Source organism: Leopardus geoffroyi, chromosome A2 (assembly GCF_018350155.1).
Source record: "Leopardus geoffroyi isolate Oge1 chromosome A2, O.geoffroyi_Oge1_pat1.0, whole genome shotgun sequence".
Lineage (NCBI taxonomy): Eukaryota > Metazoa > Chordata > Mammalia > Carnivora > Felidae > Leopardus > Leopardus geoffroyi.
In genome coordinates, this window is record NC_059331.1 from 1124017 (window position 1) to 1148058 (window position 24042).

General features: G+C 62.1%; 1 protein-coding gene and 1 long non-coding RNA gene across 4 annotated transcripts; both read right to left on the bottom strand.

The window, feature by feature from the left end:
• Positions 1-2759: 2759 nt before the first annotated feature.
• On the bottom strand, positions 2760-14463 carry KLF16 (Kruppel like factor 16). Its single transcript, XM_045491299.1, has 2 exons — positions 13793-14463; positions 2760-4987 (listed from the first exon to the last, which is right to left on the bottom strand). The coding sequence occupies exons 1-2, from the start codon at positions 14271-14273 to the stop codon at positions 4686-4688; spliced, it is 783 nt and encodes a 260-aa protein (XP_045347255.1). The 5' UTR covers positions 14274-14463; the 3' UTR covers positions 2760-4685.
• Positions 14464-16147: 1684 nt separating this feature from the next.
• LOC123605033 lies at positions 16148-23854 on the bottom strand. 3 transcript variants are annotated; one of them, XR_006715556.1, is made up of 2 exons: positions 23784-23854; positions 16148-16530 (listed from the first exon to the last, which is right to left on the bottom strand). It is a non-coding gene; the product is annotated as an uncharacterized LOC123605033 (long non-coding RNA). The 3 variants fall into 3 exon arrangements; XR_006715555.1 differs by lacking the exon at positions 23784-23854 and adding an exon at positions 22579-23777; XR_006715554.1 differs by lacking the exon at positions 23784-23854 and adding an exon at positions 22579-23777 and having other exon boundaries at positions 16148-16546.
• Between the last annotated feature and the right edge of the window lie 188 nt (positions 23855-24042).

Sequence of the window (24042 nt, forward strand, 5' to 3'; positions counted from 1 at the left end):
CCCCGTGTGGCCTCTCGCGTCTGGCTCCCTCCGTGAGCGTCGTGTGGTCAGAGTCTGTCCCGCGGCGCGCCTGTGTTCAGGGTCCCGTCCGCGGGGCGCGGGTGTGGGCGCCTCCCTCCTGCTCCCGGCCGTGGGATGTGCGCGTGCGCGGTGGACACGGTCATGTCCGCTCACCTGTCAAGGGCAGCTGGCTGCCGCGTCTCTGGGCGTTGTGCTCTGTGCTGCCGTGCAGCGTGTGTTTGTTTTCAATGTGCGTGTTTGGGGACTAGGTTTTTTGAGTGCTGTACTAGTGTTTCAAACGATATAAATCTGTTGCCGCCCATGTTTAAAACTTGGGGTGACGTTCCCTAAAAGCTGCCATCCCAGCCTCTGTATGAACAGTTGGCCACCCTTGGGTCCAGCGGCTGGTGATTGCCACCGACCCCTGTGAGCACACGAGGAGCCCCCTCCCAGCCTACTGCCCTCCTCGCCTCAGCCACCTGAGGCCCTGAGGCCCCTCATGCAGGGGTCTCTCAACACCTGTCATCGCCAATAACAGGAGGGTGCGCCCCTGAGAGTGGTCTGACGGCGCGTGCGAGGTGAAGCGAGGGGCCCCCTCTGCGAGAGCCCGCCTGGTCTCCATCCACGCCCAAAGATGGCCTTGGTCATCCATTCAGCAAATATTCACCGAGTACCTACTATATGCCAGACACAGGGCTAGAAACATCGGTGAACGAGGCAGAGATCCCGACCCTGGTGGGAGTAGTGTTCTCAATGGGGGAGACAGACAATTGGAAATAAGGAAATGATATGGCATGATGTAAGTGCTATGGGGGGGCGCGGGGGGAGTAGAACAGGGTAGGGGACTGAGAGGTGGTCCGTGTAGTCCTCTGAGGACGGTGGGATATGAACAGTTCTAAAGAGGGGGAAGGGTATTCCAGGCAGCAGGCACAGTCTGTGCAAAGGCCCTGGGGGCAGCACGAGGCCTGCGTGTTGGAGGAACCGAGGGGAGGTCCGCGTGGCTGGAGCAGAGTGGGCAAGCGGGAAACACGGGGGAATGGAAGGGATGCGGGGGATGGGGGCAGGTCGCACAGGGCCTTGGGGACTTCCGTGAGGACTTAGGCTTTCACACGGAGGGAGGTGGGAGCCTCCCAGGGCTGTAGGCATTAGGGGGCGGGGCCTGACTCGGGTGCTCACGACCGTCCTCTGGTGGCCGCTGAGGGCAGGGCGGACGGGGGCGGGGCGACGGTGGGACCGCGCGACCCCGGGGACCAGGGTGGGGGAGACGGCCTGAGATGAGGAGACGAGGTGGAGGACTGGGTGGACGCCAGGACCGGGTACAAGTGGGCAGATTTCGGATGTGCTCTGAAAACTCCGGGGAGATTTCCTGATGGAAATGGGTGTGGTAGTCAGACTGAGTCAAGGTCAAGGATTCGGGCCTCCGCACCAGGAAACATGGGGGTACCAGTGCCCGAGGGGGGGATGGGACTGGGCGGCCTGGGGGTGAGAGTTGGCACCTTCAGGGTCTGGAGTTGAGGGTGAGGTCCCGGTGTCGGACCAGGGAGTATCGTCTGCACACAGGGGAGGTGAGCGCACAAAAAGCACAGCCAGAGGGGAACATTAGCCTGGGAGGGGGGGGGGGGGGGCATCGGGGAGGGTCAGGGGTCCCCGAGGCCGCATGACCAGGGAGTGTCGAGAAGGCAGGAGGGGGACATCTTCGAGCTGTTCAGAGCACGTGGGATGGTGTCCAAGAGACACTGGAGGCAGGGGCTGCGTTCCCCGAATTCCAGGAACTCTGCCCAAAGGGGCAGAAAGGCCAGAAGAGCTGGAGAGGGACAGTGGGACAGGGGTCCAAGGAGCAACGTCGGCGGGCCTGCGGGGCAGAAGCCAGTAGAAAGGGGGACAAAGTGAAGCAGGAGCCAGGGGGATGCAACAGGGAGGCCGACCTCGAGAAAGGGCGAGGGCCCCGCGCCCAGGTTGAGGGCCACCTGCGCGGCCGCCAGGGCCGGACCCCGGACCCCGAGGAGGGCGCGGCGGGAGCCGGCGGTGCAATGACAGGGGCGGCCGCCAGAGGGCGCAGCCTCCGCCTTCCCCGGGGACGGACTCCGGGGAGGCCCCGGGGAGGGTCTGGCTCCCCGCCCAAGCCACACCCGCCCTCGGGGCTCGGGAGACCGCTGGAATCTGGGTGTCTATCTCCTAGGAAGGGGTCCGAGACCCTCATCGGCTTCTCGGTGCTCCCGGGGACGCCAAGCCCTCACCAAGGGGCCCCCCCCGCCTCCAGTCGGGAGCTGGCACACGGCCGGCGTGCAGAACGTGGGCAGCCCCCTGGGCACAGGGGCCAGGCGGGGCACAGACAGCGGGGGCGGGGGACCCTCTGGGGAGGAGCCCTGTCACGCCCACGAGCAGCCCCAGCGGCGCAGGCTCCCCTGCCGCCCGGCTCCCGGTGCCGGAAGGGGGCGGGCGCGGGACGCCCCCGGGCGCCGTGTCACCGCGCCTCGGTTGCCGGGTAACCGAGCGGGAAGGAGGGGGGCGCAGCTGCGAGAGGCGTGGGTGACACGGGACGGCAGCGCGCTCTGCTTCCTGCAGCCCCCTCCCCAGGCCTTAGGGCTGAGGGGGCGTCATCCCATGCCCCCACCAGGTCCCGAGATTCAGGGCCCCACTGCCTCACTTTCTGCAGCGGGACGCTGGTGACCTGGGGGCTACCCTGTTGCGTGGGACACAGAGACTCAGAGAGTTCTCCGCTTGAAGGCCAGAGGTGAGAAAAACCACAGTCACCAGAGTCGGGTTTAAAAAAGGGCTTGTTTAATTAAATACAAGGAAAAGGCCAGGCAGGGCAGGGTAAGGTGGGGGGGGGGGGGGCCCGCCACCTGACAGCACGAGTCCCTTGGGGCCCTCCCCTTGAGATGCCACAGCGAAGTGGCTGGAACCAGGTCCCGGTGACCTCCAGCTCCTTGGGGGAGGTGGGGCACAGGTCTGGCCAGACCCCTGGACACGGGAGAGGGGCCAGGGACGAGTCCTCGGCCTCCTGGGCCCTCAGACCCACACTTCACGTCCTGTGGACAGGCACCAGCCAGGGATGGGACAATCAGGAGGACGTCCATAAAGACATAAAGGAAAATGGGACCCCAGCCTGCCCCCACAGACTAAGGCATCTCACCAACACTGCTGGCAGGGAGGGTTTAAGGGCACGAATGGGCCAGCCCTGCCAAGATCTGCCCAGAGACTGGGCCAGAAGACCCTTCCCAGCCCAGCTCCAAAGGGCTTCCCTGGCCTCCTCCCCAGGACCCCAGGCACCCACCCCCTGATCCTGCCAAGGCAGGTCCAGTCCACACCGCCATCCAGATCCCCAGCCCCCAGTGGGGAGACAGAAGGGTTCTGGAACACACGTGGGTGCCAAAAACCTCCTGCAGCCAACAGTGGGCGATAGGTCCTTTCAGGGTCTTGGGACAGGGACCCTGGGTCTGTCCCATTCTAGGGCACGGCCCTCAGTCCCTACCCAAAATGAAATCCAACCGAAGCCACAGTGGGAAGACACCAGGAGGGGTCATGGTGCTTACCCCTCCCTACCATAAGTAGGGATCATACAGACCTTCCCCCCAACACCCACACCCCCTGAGGACAATGGACCACCCATGGGGCCCAGATCAAGAAAGGGATTGGCGCCTGAAAAAATATTCTATCCGGTCCAAAAAAGCGAGCTATCCCATGGGGTTCAGGGGTCAGCCCTCATGCTTCCTGCCCTTGCAAAGCAGGACCTCAACCTCTGGTCCAGGGGCACCTGCAGGGAAGGGCTGCCCGATGCTCAATGACTGTCATGGTCCCAAACAGGAGGGATTGATTGTCATGTGATGCTATGGAAGGCCAATGCTGGGGACTCTACCCCGAAGGGAGCAGTCCTCACTCACACACTCACACACCCACCCAGAGGGGGGCCGCTCACTGCCCCCCTCCTTCCTACCAGCAGAGACAGAGGAAAATAAATAAGCAGGCATCTGCCCCAGCCCGTGTTATCCACCTTCCCCAAACGGGAGTCAAAATGCTCTTTGGAAGAACCCCTTTCTCCCCCTCCCTACCCCAGTTTTAGGAGCAAAACCTGGACCCTACTGCCTCCCCCCTCCCGGCCTCCCCCCTCCCCACCCTGCCCCCACTGCTGGGGAGCTGGGTGGCAGGGCAGGATCTGTGGACACCTGAGATTGAATACCCGGATGGGGGCGGCTGGAGCCGCACCCCAATTCCCTGAACGTCTCCAATGGCTTTCAGTGGGGTGGGGGGCCCCGGGCGGGGTGGGGGTGGGGCCGCGGGAACCCCCGGTTCATCTATGGCTCTTTGCACACATCATCCCAACCTGGAGAGGAGGGCTGGGGGGCCAAGTCTGAGCACTGGTTACGTGCCCCTTTCCTGGGCCGCTCCCCCCAGACCCACCCTCTCCGAAGCAGGGAGGTGGCGATGGGGGGAGGGGGGCGCCGGCCGGCTGCCCACCTGGGGTTCCTGTTTAACACATAGGAAGAGAGTTATCCGACATGGCTATTTACACACACGGGGCCCCAGCCACCCCTCCCAAGGGCCACCCCACCCCCCCCCCCCCAGTGTCGGGGACACCGGCTGTCGGTCCGTGGCCCGCCCCGGGCTGTGGACAGCAGGCGTTTTGCTGGTGCTCCAGGCCCAGGCCCAGCAGGGGTGCGGCAGGGTGGGCTGGACTAGGGCCCTTACAGGCCAGAGGGGGCCGGGCTGGGCGCGGGGCTGGGCGCGGGGCTGCCCGCCAGACTGCAGGGCAGCGAGTCGCTGGGCGAGGTGCTGCGGGCGCCCGGGCGCCGGAGCAGTTCCGGGCGGAAGCCGGGGTGGCGACGCGCGTGCTTGGTCAGGTGGTCGCTCCGGGTGAAGCGCTTGGAGCAGAGGGGGCAGGGAAAGCGCTTCTCGCCGGTGTGCGTCCGGTGGTGGCGCGCCAGCTCGTCGGAGCGCGCGAACTTCTTGTCGCAGCCAGGCCAGTCACAGGCAAAGGGGCGTTCACCTGGGCAGAGGAGGCAGAGGGCAGACAGCGTGGTCAGTGGGGGGGGGGGGGGGGAAGGGGGCGGGGCAACTCGTCCCCCCCCCCCCCCGTTCTAGAGGCTGAACTCCGGGCGTGAATTCAACACGTGGAAATGTGCAGAGGAAAGCCCCACTCACTTCAAGAACCCCTAATTAGTATTCCTGCCCTTTCTTTCCTATGAACTCGTAGTAATTCCAAGAGCAGTTTCCGTGCGTTAAAAGAAGACCGTGCGGAGCCCGAGCCCTTCCAGGCCCGCCCCCGCGGCACCACCGCACCGCCTCCGTGACATCCGTGACTGGGTCTCGCGGTGCACGAGCCACACACACGTGCGCGCCTGCTCGGAACGCACGCGGGGTTTTGCACGGGCTTCTCCCGATGCAAATGGATCCCGCCGTCCCCACCTCCACCTCCGCTCTCCTTTGGAGCTTACCGGAGGCTCTCAGGTGTTCACAACCCGTTGGCCCCCTCCTTTTGAAAATGACCACCCCGGACGCAAAGTCGGTGTGGGGGTGCCTGGGCGGATTCCCGTGGCCCAACGACCCACTGACCCTTGTGGCCCCTCTAGGGATGGAGAACACGTGAAGGGCCTCTAGGGCCACCTGCAGCCCCACACAGGGGCAGAGGGAGAAGGGCACGAGGCCCAGGCACAGACGGCCGCCGGGAAGGGGAGGGCCTGGAGGCCACGGCCCCTGGCCTCACCCCGCCCCCGCCCCCGCGGAACAGACCAGACCGTGAGGGGAGGGGCGGGCCGCCACCCTGCAACTTCCTCTGCAGACCCCTCCCACCTCCCCGGCTGGCCTCGCCCATCCTGCCGTGAACCGAACCGCGCTGCCAGCCCCGAGCGCCTGTCCCCACCCACCCCTCGCGTCTGGGGTCTCAGCCCCAGAACGCTTCAGCCCAACCCCCAGCGAGTATTGTCAGCATCTCCCCGGCCGGCCGGCCCGGGAGCGCCGAGGGCCCCACCTCTACGCAGGGTCCACCGGGGACCCCGCCACGCCCCAGGCCAAGGGGTGGTAAGCACCCTGGAGCTTGCACCCTTGCGCCCCGCGCCCGGCACCTGGAACCCTGGCCTCCCCAGGCGTTGCTCTGTCCACGAGTTCTGGAGTGTGTGTGTGGTGGGGGTGTGGACAGAATGTGGACACCGACCCGTGATGCCCGCACCCCTGTGCTATACCCTTCGTGGCACTGGATGGAGCCCCACATAGGAAGGTAGAGCGCTGGAATTTGGGGGAGGCCACAGAGCGGCCAGGGTGGTCACATCCTGGGTTACATGCTGGCCCTGCAGTGATCCAGGCTGACCTTGTCTCAGGGAACACACCCAGAAGAAGGTACACGGTCTAGGATCAGAGAAAGGCTCCCCAAACAGGACCGATGGTGGAGGTAACCAGGAGCCAGCAGGAGGGCCCACGGGACAGACCTGTGGCCGTGGGGGGAACAGGGTAGGCCAGGAACATGTCTGCTCTGAAAGCTAAGGGACTGTCCCGGGGAGAACCGCTGGGGAGGGGTGGGGGAGGGGAGTAGGGGTCAGAAGAGGCAGAGGGGCTCCTGCCATCTCCCAGGGCCCAGGAAAGAGCGGGACCAAAACCTCCCCTCCCCCACCCCTTCTTCCTGGCTACCACCAGCACCAAAGGAGGAGGTGGAGTCCAGCGGTCCCCCCAAGATTTCTTGTGGGTTGCCTGTGGCTCAGGCTCACGCCTGGGGCAGGGCATGCCCCAGGAGGCTGTGAACCCAGGTGAGGTTGTCACCCACCCCTGGGGGGGAGGGGAGGTTACACAACTCTGCCCAAGACCTCGCAGACCCTAAATCTCTGGGGCTGCACCCTTCCCTGGAACAATCCAGAGGGCAGGGGGAGGGGTCTCAGCAAGGGCATCGTCTACGGAACCACGGAGCTCAAAACAGCCCGGAAGGGACCCCTACCCCACCTGGATGGCGGAAGGCTTGGATCTGACAGTTCCCCGGGGCTGCAGTCTGGGGGAGGGGAGTCCGGTTTTGGAGGCGGGGCTGCTGGCTTTAGACCAGACCTGGTGCCAGGGGGAGCGGCGCCCCTTCCGAGGGGCGTGCAGTCCTGTCGCCATCTTGCAGGGCGCAGGCGGGGCGGCGGGGGGGGGGGGGGGGGGGGGGCGGGCATCCCGCTGCTGGCGCGCCCCGCAGTTGGCTCACTTCCCCATTTCGGGCGGCGGGACTAGTACCCGCCTCCCAGCCTCCCCTCCTCCGGCAGTTCTACTTTGCAATGAGCAGGTTGCAAGAGCGGTGCCAGCGCCCACTGGGGCAGGACACATGCAGCCGCCGGGAACACAGCTGCCGCACGTAGCTCGGTGGCGGCGGGGACATCCGCAGCCCAGCCGGCCTCGCTCACGTGGTCCCGCTCCCTCTAGGGCGGGGGGTGGGGTGGGGGGGGTCGGGGTCGACTTGCCGCCGGCTGGACGCCCGCCAGCCCCGCCCCACACCCAGTTGCTGGGGCGCTCACGTGCACACGCGGGTGGCGGAGACCTGGGCGCGGAGGCTTCCCGCCGCCCCCACAACGTCGAGCGAATGCCTGCAAGATACCAGGCCCTGTCACCCTCCCACAGCCCACTAGCCAGGAGGTTGGTGGGGAGCAACCAGGAAGCTCAGAGCCACAGGGGACCCTAGGTACGGCCACCGGCTGCCCCAAAGCAGACTGGAACAGGGACTAGAGGAAGATGTGGTGGGCGGGGCCCTGGTGGACACAACCTTTTGACTTGGGCTGGGGTGACCTCGGGACAGTTGGGGCCACCACAGTGCCGTGCAGGCTCAGAAAAACGGAGGCCAAGAGGTCCTGAGACCTGATACAGGACAGAGCAAAGGTGGTCCCTGAGCCAGGACGGCTTGGCCTGCGTGGGGTGGGTGCCCCACCTCCCCCCGCAGGGCCAGGGGCCAAGGACCAGGGCTCTGACAACTAACCTTCACCGTGACCTCCTGAGGTCATCCCTAGGGGGTAGGGAGGGGTGTCTGCCAGCTGACCGGAACAAACGCCCACCTACCAGGAAGACTGCATGGGGGAGGACAAGTGAGGGAGCACTCTCGCAGAGCTACAGAAGGCGGGGAGCAGCTGAGACTACCTGAAAACGGCCCCTGAGTAGTCCAGAAAGAGCCTAGAGAGCAGTTCTGGAAATACAGCAGAAAGGTGGAAAATAGATGCTGAGGTCTGGAGAGCAGGGCAGGGGGTCCCCTTCAAGCAGCCATTATGGCTTTACAAAGACCAGCCCACGGGAGGCTTGTCTATTCTGCGATTTTATTTCATGGTTTTTAAGTGATCGCTACACCCAATGTGGGGCTCAATCTCACCCCGAGACGCAGAGTTCCATGCTCCACCTACTGAGCCGGCCAGGTGCCCCGTTCTGGGATTTTATTATTATTATTTCCTTAATTTAGTTGAGAAAGGGAGTGTGCAGAAGCGAGGGGGGACAGGGAGGCAGAGGGAAAGCGAGAGAGAATCCCAAGCAGGTTCCGTGTGGTCAGCGCAGGACCTGACACAGGGCTGCATCCCAGGAACTGTGAGACCACGACCTGAGCTGAGATCAAGAGTCAGACGCTCGGGGCGCCTGGATGGCGCAGTCGGTTAAGCGTCCGACTTCAGCCAGGTCACGATCTCGCGGTCCGTGAGTTCGAGCCCCGCGTCGGGCTCTGGGCTGATGGCTGTTTCCGATTCTGTGTCTCCCTCTCTCTCTGCCCCTCCCCCGTTCATGCTCTGTCTCTCTCTGTCCCAAAAAAAATAAATAAACGTTGAAAAAAAAATTAAAAAAAAAAAAAAAAAAAAAGAGTCAGACGCTCAACTGACTGAGCCACCGAAACGCCCATGTTCTGTGATTTTAACCACCCCCGGGCCCTGCCCCCGAAAAGCCAAGGCTTCCCACCTACCCCACCCCACATCCCAGCTCCTCCCATAGGGTTCCCCTTTCAAGCACTGTGTTGTTGCCACGAAAACTAAGGCAGGCATCCCCCAGCCATCTCTCTGTCCCTCACCTTGGCCTGCGTGGTACCGGGCAGCAAATCCCATCAGTAACGCCTTCACAATATCTCCAGACCCCACCCTGGCTCTAGACTCCAGCTCCTGCCTGGACTGGTGCAGTAGCCCATAGGCTTGGGGCTGAGCCGCCCGGTCTGTGCTCTGCCCTCCGAACTCCCAGAGCTACTCCCTGATCCAGGATCAAAGCCGAAAGTGTTTACCTTTTGCCCCGCTGGTGCACTTCACTGTCCCCTTTCTTAGCTTCAATAACCTTGTGCTTGGCATCTCCTAGGTGTGATATCTGCCCCCTCACCTGACTGCAAAGCTGAGGGCACAGGCCTGGCATGCCATGGGCACCTAACGCATCTGTGGAGAGAGTCTACGACTGGGAGAGCTCCCAGCCAAGCTTGGGCTGCTGGCTTAACTGTTGGTTCATCATGCGGTTCACCCCTCCTCCCCGCCCTGCCCCCACCCCCCCAGGGAGGGGCTCCCACTACCATTTGTTTAAAGGGCCAACCGCGCGCAGCCCCTCATCCCCCCTTCCTCCTTGAAGACCCACACTGCCGTCACCCGCTTGGCACCCAGACGGGCATCCTTGGCATGGGGGCTCTTGGTGCCTGGGGATGAGAGGGTAACACCGCCCCCGGCCACCCCCCCACCCCCCCACCCCCAGCATGTGTGATGGGGAGAACAGTGCTGGGCAAGGGTGACAGTGAGGGCCGGCCCTCCAGCCCTCACTCCCCTGGCGGCCGGCTCCTGGAACTGGTATCACTTGCCCGCTCCCAGGCCATCTGGGCCACGTTTATCAGGGAGCCTGGGCGGGGGTGGTTATCGCCCCCCACAATGTTGGGGGCCCTCCCGCACTCCCCAGTGGTAGCACGGGCACCTAAAGTCAGCTCCAGCTGCTCTCTGCACCCTGCCTGCTACAGGAGGGAGTTCACAGGCCACCCCCACCCCCTCCGGCCTGGCAGTCTCCTACCCTGCCCCCTATAAGCCACCAGTCTCCTGAACCCCACCTGTCCTTATGCCAGGGGGAGAGGGTGGGGTCTACGTCGGCTCAGCCCTGGGAGGGCGATGCCTGCTTCCCCTCCTGGCCTCAGTTTCTCCATCTGCTTCTCCCCTGGGGGGGGCTCTTCAGCAAAGAATACCACCTCTGCTGCCCTGCCCCCCTTTGGGCTGCTCAGTCAGAAAAACTAGGGTTCACCCTAGCCACCTCCTACTCTCCGGGTCCTGGGGCTTCTTACTTGGCCCCGGTTTGTGGGTTGGCCCACCCCTCTCCCTCCCCTACCACAGCCCTCCTCAACCCCTCTCCCGGGACCCTAATCCCTGCTCCATAAACGGATTTTCCTCTGCAAAGCCGGGCCTGCCTTCCTGCCCACCCTCCACCCTGCCCTTGGGATTAAATGGAACCCTTCACCTGCTCTGACCCTCCCCACCTCACTTCTCCACCTCATCCTCAAAACTCATGCCCCAGGGCCCTTGCCCCCATCCCCTGAGGCCAGGGTGTGGTCCCCTCTCTGGGGACACACCCCTTCCTGCCCCACAGGACCCCATCCTATCAGCTGAGAAGCCTCTTCCTCCGTCACTGCCACTGTCCCCCCCTCCCAAGGTTCCAGAATATAAGGGCACAGGGACTGGGCTCTCCCCGCAGTACCTTGCACCACACTGGACCCTTACCTGATTTTCCTCAAACTTAAGGAGAGAGGGTTTTAGAGTAAAACAGGGGGTCTCTCCTGGGGGATGACCTTGCAACTCCCCCAGGGGACATCTGTCATTGGTCGCAACCGGGTACGTTCCTGGGATTCCTGGGATGGAGTGAGCAAGGCCAGGGATGTTGCAGAACTCCCCAAGGTGCCCAGGACGCCCCACACAGAATGGCATCAGCTGTGCCCCGGGGATCAGACCTTGGCCTAGAAGCTCCACTTCCAGATCTGAGCTCCGTCTTGCCAGGAAGGAGCCTGAGACCCCAGAAGGTGCAGGGCTCACCGCGTGCTCAGAGCTGGGGGCTCTGGGGCAGGGGAGCAGTCCGGATCTGGAGGTTGGGAGAGCAGGGAGCAGCCAGCCAGCCTCTCCTCCCACCCCCGCCCCATCTCCTCTCATCTCCGTATCCATAGCAACAGCGTCAACTTCTCCTGAAGCTTCCGAAGTGCCTGCCCACCCCACACAGGAGAGCTCTGTGCTGGGGCTGCAGGCCAGGCCCCGGGGGAGCACAGGACAGCCCTGCCCCTGCAGCTGGGTGGCCCTCTGAAAGACTCCACTGCCCTCCCAGCCTCACCACCCCCAAGCCAAGCGGAGCAGGGACGGTGGGGGTACCACACTTGACCCTGGCCAGGCACCTGATCCCAGTCTGTTCATCTGTGAAATGGAGCTAGGCTGGGATTGGAGTTCATTCCCTTTACTGAGAGGAGGAGTGAACCTCAGGCAGAGCAGGGGGAGACAGGCCTCTGGGGACAATCGGCAGACAGCTGACCTCTAATTATTGTTCCTCGTCACATCTGTCCCCAGGCCAGCCCCTGTGAATGGGCAACACCAAGCTAGCCTTGGGGCACCAGGGACAAGCATGGCTTCCCCACCCCCAAGCCAGGTATAACGGCAGTGACTCCCCCCCCCCCCCACAACTAGGTGCCAGAAAAGCTACGCGGGGCTCTGTGGTCCGGGGTGGGTGGGGGGGGATCACAGATACACTGAACCCACAGTCTTAAGCAGACAAGTGTGTGAAACCCTCGAGAAACAGAACACCAGGGGTGCCTAAGTCCAGGATTTCCAATCTCAGGAATAGCAGGGTTGGCCCAGGAGCTGCGTTCTCTGGGTCCCCACACCATAATTATGAAAGAGGGCTTTGGGAGAGGATACCCAGAGTTACAGTTCCCACTGGCACGAGGGATCCATCCAGGGAGGCCACCCTCCCCCGGGACACTCCCCGGATGAGCCCAATTTTCTCGTTTGAAACACAGATGACAACATTGGCGTCCTGGGCCCAGTAAGGAGTCCCTCCTCTCCCAGGGCTTAGGGAGACGGCCGCCACTGCCTGGGGGCCCATGGAGGCTCTGAAGCACTCCAGGACACCCTAGAGGAGGGTCTCTTGGGAGCTGCTGTAGGAGGTGGCCTGGCCACCCCCTTCAACCGACCCAGAAGGGAAAAGCAAATCAGTGCGCCAGAGCCTCGCCAGGCAACAATTACCTAGGACAGGCGGAGGAATACAGTGGGAGAAACAAGGTCCCTCTCTGGCTGGTCTCCCGCTCCAGCACCCCCATTGTTCAGACAGGCAAACTCACCTAGCAGGAGCCAGAGCTCTGCTCTGACCCCAGCCCCCCACCCAGAGAGGAATCTGCCCTCAGATCCACATAAAGATGCCTCTCTGTGTTCACGGCCCCCCAGGTGTCCCTCACACACGCCTCAGTGCCTCAAAGTGTAGGTAACACCCAGGGACCGCTCAGAAAAGGAAGGAGGATCCTGCAGGAAATACAGACCCTCCCCCCTCAAGTCTGCCCTGGCTGCCCTGTCCTGCCTTACTCCCACTAGCAAGCAGGGCCTGTATGTCCCTGTGGACAGGATGGGGACTGAACAAGGCATGAGGCAGGGAGGGGGGCAGAGCAGGGAGGAGGGCGCCCGGCATCCGAGGCCTTGCAAATGGCCTGAGGCTGCCCCACCATGTCCCCACCACACCACTATGGCCAGCCCTGCTTTCTTGCCCTCTCTCCACAATGAGAGTGTGTCCACAGAGCCAGTGTTGCAACCCAAGAAACAGTGACGTTCAGAAGGCAGACTTTCGTGAGCCCCTTACACAGATAAAAAAACTGAGCTCCGGAACAGGCCTCGTGCTGGAGAGGGGCAGGGCTGGAATCGAAGTACATCCTCACAGCCGGTGGCCGGACGCCCACCGCCAGGGCAGGACCGCCTTCCACACTCAAGTCCAGGCCAGCCACCAAGACCCACCTTCCCCCCGACACCCCAAACTCCCAGCCGGAGACCATTCTCAGCGTCGAGGGTGGTGGACCCAGAGGGGGACAAGGGAGGGGGTGACAGGGTGATGACGGCGGCCCTGCCTCAGACTCCTCCAGGCGTCCCCTCGCCGCACCCCCCCCTCGATCGGCTGTGAGAGGTGACAAATGTCGCTGAACCCTCCCCCAAAGCCTGCCTCCAAACGCGATGAGGACCTGACTCCCTCAAGGGTCCCCTTTCAAATCCCTCTCCCCACCCCACCCCGACTCTGGCCCCAACCCTCACTCTCAGCCCCGCCCTCCGCCGTATTAAAACTCATAAGGAAAAAAAAAAAACAAAAAAAAAACGCGCGGGCACCCCCCCCCCCCGCCCCGGCTCCCGCGCCAGGCGCTCTGCTGCCCTCGGGGGTGAATCCTCGATGCCACCCCGGAGGCGGCGGCGCGGCTCCTCCTCCCTCTCCAGATAGGGAAACTGAGACAGGGAAAGGAAAACACAGCCATCTCAGAACTACGTGCTCCAACCACAGTATCCACTCCCCAGACCCAAACGCCACAGGAAATTAAGGAGAAACGGAGCCGAGGGGGGAGGGGACGGTCCGGGAGCCCCGATCCCGCCCACGGACCCCATCGCGCCGCGCGCCCCGAGAGCGCCTGCAGCCACCACCGTCGCGCCCGCCAACCGCGCGCCGCCCGACCGCGTGGCCGCCACGCCCCCTGCGCGCGCCCCACCCACCGAGGCCCCGCCCGCCCGGCCGGCGCGGCGGCGGCCCGGGCGCGCCCCCCTCCCCGCCCCCCACGCGCCACGCAGTTTTGGGGTCCCGGAGGGGGAAGGGGTGCAGGAGACCGCGCGCGCGCGCGGGACAGGGGAGCGGGGCTCACCTGTGTGCGTCCGCAGGTGCGACTTGAGGTGTGAGGACTTGTAGTACGCCTTGGCGCAGCCCGGGAAGGGACAGCGGTGGCTCTTGGCGGCGGCGGGCGCGGCGCCGGGGGCGCGGCCGGAGGACGGGGACGAGGCGGCCGAGGAGGAGGAGGCGGGCGAGGCGCCCCCCGGGGCGGCGCCGGGCCCGCTGCGCAGGTCGGCCAGGATGCTGGCGGCCAGCAGGTGGGGCGCGGCGGCGGCGGCGGCGGCGGCGGCGGCGGTGGTGGCGGCGGGGCCCGGGCCGGAGGCGGCGGGGGGCGGCGGTGGCGGGCCCGGGGGCCCGGGTGGGGCGGCCTCGCGGCGCGGCGCGCGCACCTCCAAGCCGGCGGCGGGGCCCGCGCCCTCGGGGCCCGGTCGCCCGCGGTGCACCACCGCGCCGGAGGAGATGGCCATGAGCACGTCGGCAGCGAAGTAATCCACGCACGCCACGGCCGCCGACATGCCGGGCAAAGGCGCGCGGCGCGGGCCGAGCGGGCTGAAAGGAGGCGGCGGGAGCGGTGCCCGTCCGGCCGGCGGCGGCTGCTCGAGTGCGGGAGGCGGAGGAGGAGGAGGAGGAGGAGGAGGAGGCCGGCGCGCGCCGCCGCCGCCGCCGCCCGCGCTCGGCCCGCCCCGCCCCGCCTGACGCGCCCTGACGCACCGGAGCCCGCGGGGGCGGCCGCGGCCCGCCCCGCCCGGAGGACGCCCCCTCGGGGCGCGCGGCCACGCCCCCCGCCCGGCGCGCCCTCCACCGCCCTGGCAGCGGCGCGCGGCCGCCGGGGGCGGGGTCCGGGCCGAAGGAGCCGCCCCCGGCGCGCCCACTCCGGCCCTGGAGCGCGCCCCCGCCTGCTTCTCCAAGCGCGCCCTCCCCACGCGGGCCCCCAGCCAGAGACCCCGCCTCCGTAACCCGCGGCGCGCGCCCCCGGGCCCTTCTCGGAGTACCCCCTCCCCACGCCGGCAAGCTCCGCCCTCCCCCGGTATGATCCTCCCTCCCGGGAGCGCTCCGCCCCGTCCCGGCACGTCCCTCCTTTCCCTCCCCGGACGGCCCCACCCCCTCCCGGCTCAGCCCTCCCTCCCTCCCCGGCGCGCGCCCCGCCCCCTCGCGGGCGCGCCCACCCCACGCCAGGGCGCGCGGCCGGCGGGAGCCCGCCCCTTCCCCGGACGCTTCCACCCCGGCCCCGGGCGCGCCCCCGTTCTCGATGGGGGAGGGCTTCGCTCCCCACGTGGCCGGGTGGGGGTGCGGAAGCGGCCAGCCCCGCCCCCCGGCCACGTGCGCGACCCTTCCCCCCCCTTCTTCTCTCCCCAGACCTGGGCCCTGCCGGACCGCGCTCCCCTTCGTTCCTTCGCCCCCTTCTGCGGGAATCCCTCTCGCCTTTCCCGGAGCCCCGCGGCTGGACAAGGGAGGAGTGGGGTGCCCCGCCCAGTGAACCTGCATTCGTCTCTCTTCCTGCGCCCCGCTCACGGGTGGGGAAGGCCGGTGTCCGCTGGAGGAGGAGCGGGGTCGGGGCATCGGGAAGAGGAGACGGGTGGGGTTGCAAAGGGCCGGGCTCGGGACCCCTCGGCGAGGCAGAGCATTCCGGCCCGGCGTTACACAAGGGTTGGGAACATCGTTCCCCGACGCTGGGCAGGGATCCTTGGGACTCGGAGGGGAAAAGTGGGGCCTGTGGAACCCCTGAGGACGTCCAGGCCAGGAAGTTCGACAGCAGCTAGGACGCAGATGGCCGGGGTCAGCCTAGCCAGCAGTCCGGGGGGGGGGGGGGGGGTCACGCGGAAGTGGGACAAGGTGGCCCCCTCCCTGGTGACGATAGCACCGCCCCTTCCTAAGCTGGCTGTGAGGGCCTTGCAATGGCCAGGGTGGGCTCCTGGGAACAGAGCTGCTTGCCCGCGTGTGGACAGAGGCTGGAACCCTGGCCCCATCCTCGACTGTCTTCCCTCGGCCCCTCCCTGCGCCCCCCACCCTGCACGTGGCCGTACTGAGGAGGGCGGGAGAGGGACACACGGCAGACTGAAGGCCGCAGAGATGAACAGCCCCTTTGACAGGCCGTGGACCATCCAGGTGGGCACTGGGAGCCCTCGTTCCTGCCGGCCTGGGGCCCCTGGGCCTCTAAAGGTCTAGGAGGGGAACCACCTGGGCGGGTTCCCCAGTCTCCCACCAACTCAGCAGCCCTCAGGGGCTTTAGACATCCCCTCCACACACACCCCTAGGTGCTGCCCAGTCTTTACAGAAAGGGCCCTCCAAGTTCAGACAAGGCAAGAAGCACCTTGAGGCTCCCCCACCCACAGCTTGCACCGGGCACTTAGGCAACGACCAGGACAAGAAAGAGGCCAGGAATCATTTGTTGCTTCCAGGGATGTTTATTGAGCTCAGAGCCATTCCCCCCAGCATCTTGCCCTCAAGGGGCTCAAGGTCTAGGGCAAGGCAGCTGGGAGTCAGATCAGGGCATAGGTGGTAGGTGGGCACCGACCTACAGAGTGGAGGAAGAGGGGGGTGGTTGGGGAAACATGGCATCAGCAGCCCCACCTGGGGCCTGGAGCACGCGGTCCCCCCAGCAGGTGTGGGTCGAGGCCACACTCAGGGCAGAGGCAGGCACCTTCTTGCAGAGGATGTGCGCAAAGCGGTCGGGGCTGCGTCCTGGTTGTTCCCCACAGGGTGGCCCCACAAGTCGTTACTCCTGGCAGTAATTGGGATCTCAGACCTCATCTGTGGGCTGTGCCGGCCGCTCTGTGGGCAGGAGTCCCTGCGTGGGAGCCCGTGCAGCATCCGCGGGACCTGTGCTCAGTTATCACCCGCACAGCTCGACCATCCCCGCCCCACTCTGACCCCATGCGCACCTCTGCCTCATTTTGTCACTGTTCTCACTACGACCCTACAAGTGGCATCCCCATTTCACAGATGAGGACACCAAGGCTGGGGGAGAACGGCGAAGTGGCCTGCCTGTGGGCAAAGCTGAGGCAGCACAGGGTTTGGGGAAAATACAGAGGCGGCCTGAGTCCACACCTGCTGGGACACCCACGGCAGCCAGTGCTTTCTTTCTGCTACCTCAGTTTCCTCACCCGTGACTGGGGGCCGGTCTCTACCCTGCCCTGATGGTTCCCAAGGAGTCAGGAGGGCTCTCACCCGGCTGCAAGACCCAAGCAGGGGCAGGGGGCAGTCACTAGCTGTGGGAGGGAGGGACTCCTGGGGGCACAGGTGAGCGGAGAGTTCCAAACAGTGGGGACGTCCCTGCTGCGGATGCCCCAGACCGTGTGCCCACGAGGAAGGTGCCCCAGATAGGTCAGGGTCAGAATCAAAGCTCCAGTGTGCGAATGTGTGTATACACGTGCTGGAATGACCTTAGCTTTTTTTTTGTTTGTTTAAGTGAAGACTTTCTTTTTAATAGTTTTTTTGTTTGTTTATGTTTAAATATTTTGAGAGAGGGAGAGGGTGACAATCCCAAGCAGGTTCTGTGCTGTCAGCGCAGAGCCTGGCTTGGGGCTCAAACCCACAAACCGTGAGATCATGACCTGAGCCGAAATCAAGAGTCAGATGCTTGGCTGACTGAGCCACCCAGGCACCCACGGCAATAGTTTTAATACTACTTTATGCAATTCAACTTTTTGGGAACCCGTGTGTATGTATTATTTGTTCTCTTTAAATGTCAGCAGGTACCTAAACAGTGCAATTACAGGCCATGTGTCCTTTCTTTTTTATGGTTTTCTATATGAAAATTTCTTTTCTAAACACGTCCCTCCCACTGAAGTGTAGGCTGTACTCTGGGACTGGATTCCAAAGAACAGAGCAGGGAAGGGGAGGGCAGTAACCTGACTGTGGGGAGGCCTGGTAGACCCCACCTTAGCCAGGTGGTCAAGATCAAGGTCAAACTCAGGATGATGTCCGGGGAGCATCAAGGACTCTTCATGGGAGGTGACAAAAAGGACACCTCGACTCTACGTTCTTCCCCCAAACCCATAACCCTCACGTAGCCTCAGACAGGCCCAGGTCAGGGGACATCTTACAAAACCCCTGACTAGTCCCCAACACTGTCAAGGTCATGAAACACAAGAAACATGAAGGAGTGTCCTATTTTAAGAGACTCAGGAGACAAAATGGGTAAACGGCATGAGGGATGCTGGAACACAATAGGACATCAGCGAAGCAACTGGAATACAGTTTGGAGTGTGGTTAACGCTAACGCACGTGAACTTCTTGGTTCCGACAAGATGTTAACATGAGGGGCACCAGGTGAGACGTAGATGGGACTCACTGCTGTCTTTTCTGTAGAGCCCAAAGTATTCCGAGATGAAGGGTTTTTAAATGTTTATTTCAGAGAGAGAGAGACAGAGAGAGAGAGAGCGAGATGGGGAGGGGCAGAGAGAGAAAATGCCAAGAAGGCTCCATGCCGTCAGGGCACAGCCATCCACGGGGCTCAACCTCAGGAACCATGAGATCCTGACCTAAGCCCAAATCAAGAGTTGAACACTCAACCGACGAAGCCACCCAGGCACACCTGAAATTTTTTTTTTTTTTTAACATTTATTCATCTTTGAGAAACAGAGCATGAGCGGGGAAGGGGCAAAGAGAGGGAGACACAGAATCCGAAGCAGGCTCCAGGCTCTGAGCTGTCAGCCCAGAGCGAGACGCGGGGCTCGAACTCACGAACTGCAAGATCATGACCCGAGCCGGAGTCGGACGCTCAACCGACTGAGCCACCCAGGTGCCCCTGAAAATTTTTTTTTTAAGTAATGTCTACACCCAACATGGGGCTCGAACTCACAACCCTGAGATCAAGAAGTTGCAGGCTGCACTGGCTGAGTCAGCCAGGTGCCCTCAAGATGAAAATTTTATTTTAAGAAAAATTATTAATTTTTATTTATTTTTAAGACAGAGAAACAGAGACAGAGCACAAGCAGGGGAGGGGCAGAGAGAGAGGGAGACACAGAATCGGAAGCAGGCTGCAGGCTCCAAGCTGTCAGCACAGAGCCAGACACAGGGCTTGAACCTACGAACTGTGAGATCACGACCTGAGCGGAAGTCGGACACTCAACCGACTGAGCCCCCCAGGCTGAAAGATGAAAACTTACAAGCAAACACGGTACGGGGTCCTGAGGTATGGGGAGTTTGCCATGGAGGCACCACGGAGTTTTTACACCCCCCTGCTTCGTCTTGCAAAACTAAATGTACTTCTGGGGCACCTGGGTGGCACAGTCGGTTAAGCGTCCGACTTCAGCCAGGTCACGATCTCGCGGCCCGTGAGTTCGAGCCCCGCGTCGGGCTCTGGGCTGATGGCTCAGAGCCTGGAGCCTGTTTCCGATTCTGTGTCTCCCTCTCTCTCTGCCCCTCCCCCGTTCATGCTCTGTCTCTCTCTGTCCCAAAAATAAATAAACGTTGAAAAAAAAAATTAAAAAAAAAAAAAAAAAAAACTAAATGTACTTCTTGACCCACCAGTTCCACTCCTAAAAAGGTACCCCCCAAAAGGTACCCCCCAAATACTCACACGGAACCAGGCAGGTCTGCATATTGTTGCATCGGTTGCAATGGGAAAAAAGAAGGCACGAGCCCAAACGTGGGTTCCTAAGTTCTGGAGACCGTGGCTGTGGGAGGACAGGCTGCAGAGCGACATGACAGCCCTTCCCTAAGGCCCTCTCCTCCTCTCACCCCGGGGCTGGGCGGTGGCCACGGAGGGTACCCCGGCTCAGCATCCCTGAGCGACAGCGGCCAGGCCCCGACCACCCAGGCCCGACGGGCACGCGCTATGGACACACGTGTGGCTCTGGTGTGTGTTCTGCCTGGTGCCACGCACTGGGGTGTGACAGCACAGAGCCCGCTGTCCGGCAGGGGCACGTGTGTGTCCAGAGACTGAGCACCACGGGAGCCCAGGGCCTAAGCCCAGCTGGGATCCCCGAGACTTCTCCTCCTGGGCCATGTCCCTTGTAAGTGGGGACGGTGGGACAGCCACCCCGGTGGCCCAGAGTTCGCTTGAGACAGGAGTGCTGAGTGTAAGGGAAGGGGATCCTGACGCTGGGTTGGCACCCCCGGCTACAGGGCCCCCCCAGCTCCCAGGTGGGTCCCGCACCCCGACGGGTAACCCGCCCCGCAGGAGCGCCCAGGCCTCGGATCAGGGTGCTCGGTAGGGGCACCACCAGAGGCCCCGTCTCCGGTCCGGGCCCTGCTGGGCAAGCGCTCCTCCAGCAGCCGGCCACTGTCTGGAGGGAAGGGGGTGCTCTGCCGGAATCCTGCCCCCCGCCCACAGTTCACGCGGAGATGGGCGGAGACAGAAAGCAGCCGGGGTTCCACCATCTCCCTTGCGAAGGCGCCGGGAAGCAGGGTGGCCAGGGGCAAGGAGAGGTTGGGCGGACCGGCCCTCGGGTGCTGGGGACCCCACACGAAGTCCGGTCTGGGCTCCACGGCCGGGGCGAGCGGCACCCACACTGCCCCAGACCCGCCCCTCGAAAGGGGCCCGCGCCCGGCGAGGCAGCTGTGTCTGTCACCCCCCACGCAGGCTGTGGGTCCCGGGGTCTCCGGGCCCCGGGGCGAGCCCAGGCCATGCGACCAGGGGCCCGCGTCTGAGGTGTGCCGGGTCAGGTGTCTCGGGGGGGGACCAAAGGTGCCGGTGAGCCGCGGGGCGCCCTGCCGGGGTGCGCGCTAAGGGACCTGCCGGGCAGCAGGGGAAGGCTGCCGCCGGGTGTGCACACATGTGTTCTGGAAAATCCACAAAATGGAGAACCGAAAGTTGGCCCTTCTCCCAGGCAGCCTGGCCCATGGGCCATACCAAGCAGAAAGGAAGGGGGGGCGCATCCTGGAATGTACCACAGGCTTCCCCCCATCACCGCTCCGGCATGGCCCAACCCCTCCCCAGCTCCCCCACCCCCCCACCCCCAGTCTAGGGGCTGAGGGTGAGCCTTCCCAGGGTTCCACATGGAAAGAGGAGACAGCGGGGCCCGGGGGCCACAGAGGCCTGCCTTAGTTTATCCCTTCCGAGCAATGGGCAGGACCAGGGGAAAAAAGCAGGGTGAGCACTCCCCAAGGGCCGGTGCTGTTCAAATCAGACTGAGAACAGCCACCTGCGTCAACCCAGGTCACCACTGTGCCCTGTGCATGGCCGGGGGGTGGGGGTGGGGGGGCAAACACTGAAGCTTTCAGAGTCCTTTCTATGAGACTGTCATGTGGAACGAGCATTGCGCGCGATATGTCCAAGTCCTCAACTGCTGACTCTAAGTTGAGAGTCCTCCCTGGACTTTACCGAGGGGAGGCGGGGTCTTGGGACCCTCGGTAAAGAAGGCAGTGGAGTTCCAAGAACTGCGACAGTACAGAGTCTGGGGACAGACCACTCACACTCGTACGATAAAGGCAACACTTCCCCCACTCATGCCCTGTCTCTCTCTCTCTGTGTCAAAAATAAATAAACATGAAAAAAAAAATTTGTTTTTAAAAAGGCAACACTTCAGTAGGGCGGGAGTGGCCTCTGCCAGAAATGGACTTGGGGTGAACGATTTGGGGGGGGGGGCACGTTGCTGGTTCCCACCGCACTCCTTCCCAGAAGCACTTTCCAAAATTACACCAAAATTTTAAATCTATATTTAAAAAAGAAACCATTACATTTCGAGAAAAATACATCCAATGTTTTATCATCTTGGAGTAGAGAAAATATTTCTGAGCATGACACAAAATGAAGGAGCCATAAATGAAAAAAAACTAGTAATGACTAATAATGGTTTCAAATGCTTGGCCAAATGACTATGAATTTTTTAGAAATCAAAGGAAAAAACACAGTCCGAGTCAAAAACAAATTACAGATTGAGGGGGAAAAAAAACTTTAAACAGGAAATAGGCTAATTTCCTTCATATGTAAAGTGCTCTTAGAAAACAATAACACCACCGACCCAATGGAAAAATGGTTGAAGAATATAAAATACACATGGCTTTTAAACATATACATGTTGGGGCGCCTCGCTGGCTCAGTCGGTTTAAGCATCTGGCTTCGGCTCAGGTCATGATCTCATGGTTTGGGGGTTTGAGCCCCACGTCGGGCTTTGTGCTCACAGCTCAGAGCCTGGAGCCTGCTTCAGATTCTGTGTCTCCCTCTCTCTCTGCCTCTCCCCTGCTCGTTCTCTCTCTCTCAAAAATAAACATTAAAAACATTAAAAATAAATATATACATGTTTATATGTACAGACTTTCCAGTTTTGAAATGACTATATTAGAGGTAGAAATAACATAAAAATAAATCTGACAAAACCATTCAGATGTTTGATTATACTTCTAGGAAACCCAAACAAAGCTACGATGAAATACTACTTTGGGGCGCCTGGGTGGGTGTCAGTTAAGTGTCCGACTTCAGCTCAGGTCGTATCTCACAGTCCGTGGGTTCCAGCCCCAGGTCGGGCTCTGTGCTGACAGCTCAGGGCCTGAAACCTGCTTCGGATCCTGTGTCTCCCTCTCTCCTCTGCCCCTCCCCCGCTCACATTCTGTCTTGCTCTATCAAAAAAAATAAATAAATAAATGTAAAAAAATAAAAATAGGGGCGCCTGGGTGGCGCAGTCGGTTAAGCGTCCGACTTCAGCCAGGTCACGATCTCGCGGTCCGGGAGTTCGAGCCCCGCGTCGGGCTCTGGGCTGACGGCTCGGAGCCTGGAGCCTGTTTCCGATTCTGTGTCTCCCTCTCTCTCTGCCCCTCCCCCGTTCATGCTCTGTCTCTCTCTGTCCCAAAAATAAATAAACGTTGGGAAAAAATAAATAAATAAATAAATAAATGTAAAAGAATAAAAATAAAAAAATACTATTTTACGCCTACCAGATCTGCAAAATCAAGCATCAGCGGTGCAGGACCCTAGGCCCCTCCTTTGGTATGACCCTGTTGAGAGATCACACAGGCATTTAGAGACCTACGAAAAGCCCTTTGACCTAGCACTCCTGCACTAAAAAATGTAGCCTACAAAAACATTCCTACTTGGGTACAAAGACTTTTGGACAAGGATAATCAGTCTAGCGCTGCTTATTACAAAAAGCCTAGAAAGAACCTAAATTTCTACCCAATTATAGGACTAACACAATATGGTGCTTCGATGCAAACAAACGACCTAGATCTCTACGTCAGAACACAAACAATGCTCTCCAAGCTATGCTGAGTAACAGGATCCCGTGCACAGTGAGCAGAGTTTTGTATAAATACACTGGATGTACAAACATAGATTTTCTGCGTTAACATATAAGAAACTGCCCCAGGAAAGGGGAGCCAGGTCTTGGAGGTCAGGGGTCGGAAGGATGCCAATTTTCACCCAACACCGTTACGAACTCCAAATTTTTTACTCTGTGTATCTGAAAACATTTTTGTTCCAATTCTAAGCAAATTGCTTTCAACTTGATGCATTTGTGGATCCCGGACTCTCAGGGAGTTTGCATTCTGATGGGATCAAAAGACAACATGCTCTGTGACAAGTGCAGCATCTCGGGGTGGGGGTGGGGGAGCACGAGGGGACGGATGCACTTTGGGGAAGAAATACTGTAGCAAGAAACATTAGCCATGCTGGAGTCATCCGCACGAAGCCGGGACGTAGTGAGGGCATATCAGTCACAAAGACCAACCCGAGCAAAGGCCCTGTGGTGGGAAGGGCGGAGGAGAGCTGGGCCCCTAGACTACTCCAGCGAGTACACATCTCACGTCCAGTTTTGCTTGTAAGCGTCCCTTCTTATCACAAATGACACTAGACTCCCAGCAAGAGGGCCGGGCCTGGGCTCCACCGGCAGGGTGGGCCCCGAGAGTAGCCTGAAGGGGGTGGGGGGGACCCCTCGCGCCGTCGGCGGCCGGTCACCCCGCCACGGTGGCAGCAGCCTGCGCGCTCTGAGCACCCCGAGCACCGAGTCCCACAGGCGCGCGGCCCCGCTCGGCGTCCATTCCGCTGGCTCCGGACACGCCCGCTCCGCGCGTGGGGAAGACGAGGCGCGCAGGAGGACGCGGGAGCCGGGCGGGCTGCCGGGGTCCGAGCCGCCGCCACTTACCACCGACGCCGCCACCGCCTCCGGGATCCGGCCGCCGCCGCCGCCGCCGCCGCCGCCGCTGAGCGCGCGAAAGCCGCCTCTTCCGTTTCCGCCCTGGCCACACCCCTCTCGGCGTCGCCCCGCCCCTGGACCGAAGCACCTCCCCCCCTTAAAGGGGCCGCGAAACCCACGAAGCCCCGGACTAGGGCAATGTGGAAGCAGCTGTGGGTCCTGGCCTCGCCACCGCCTGGTGCCGCAACACACGCTGAGCTGCCAGGAA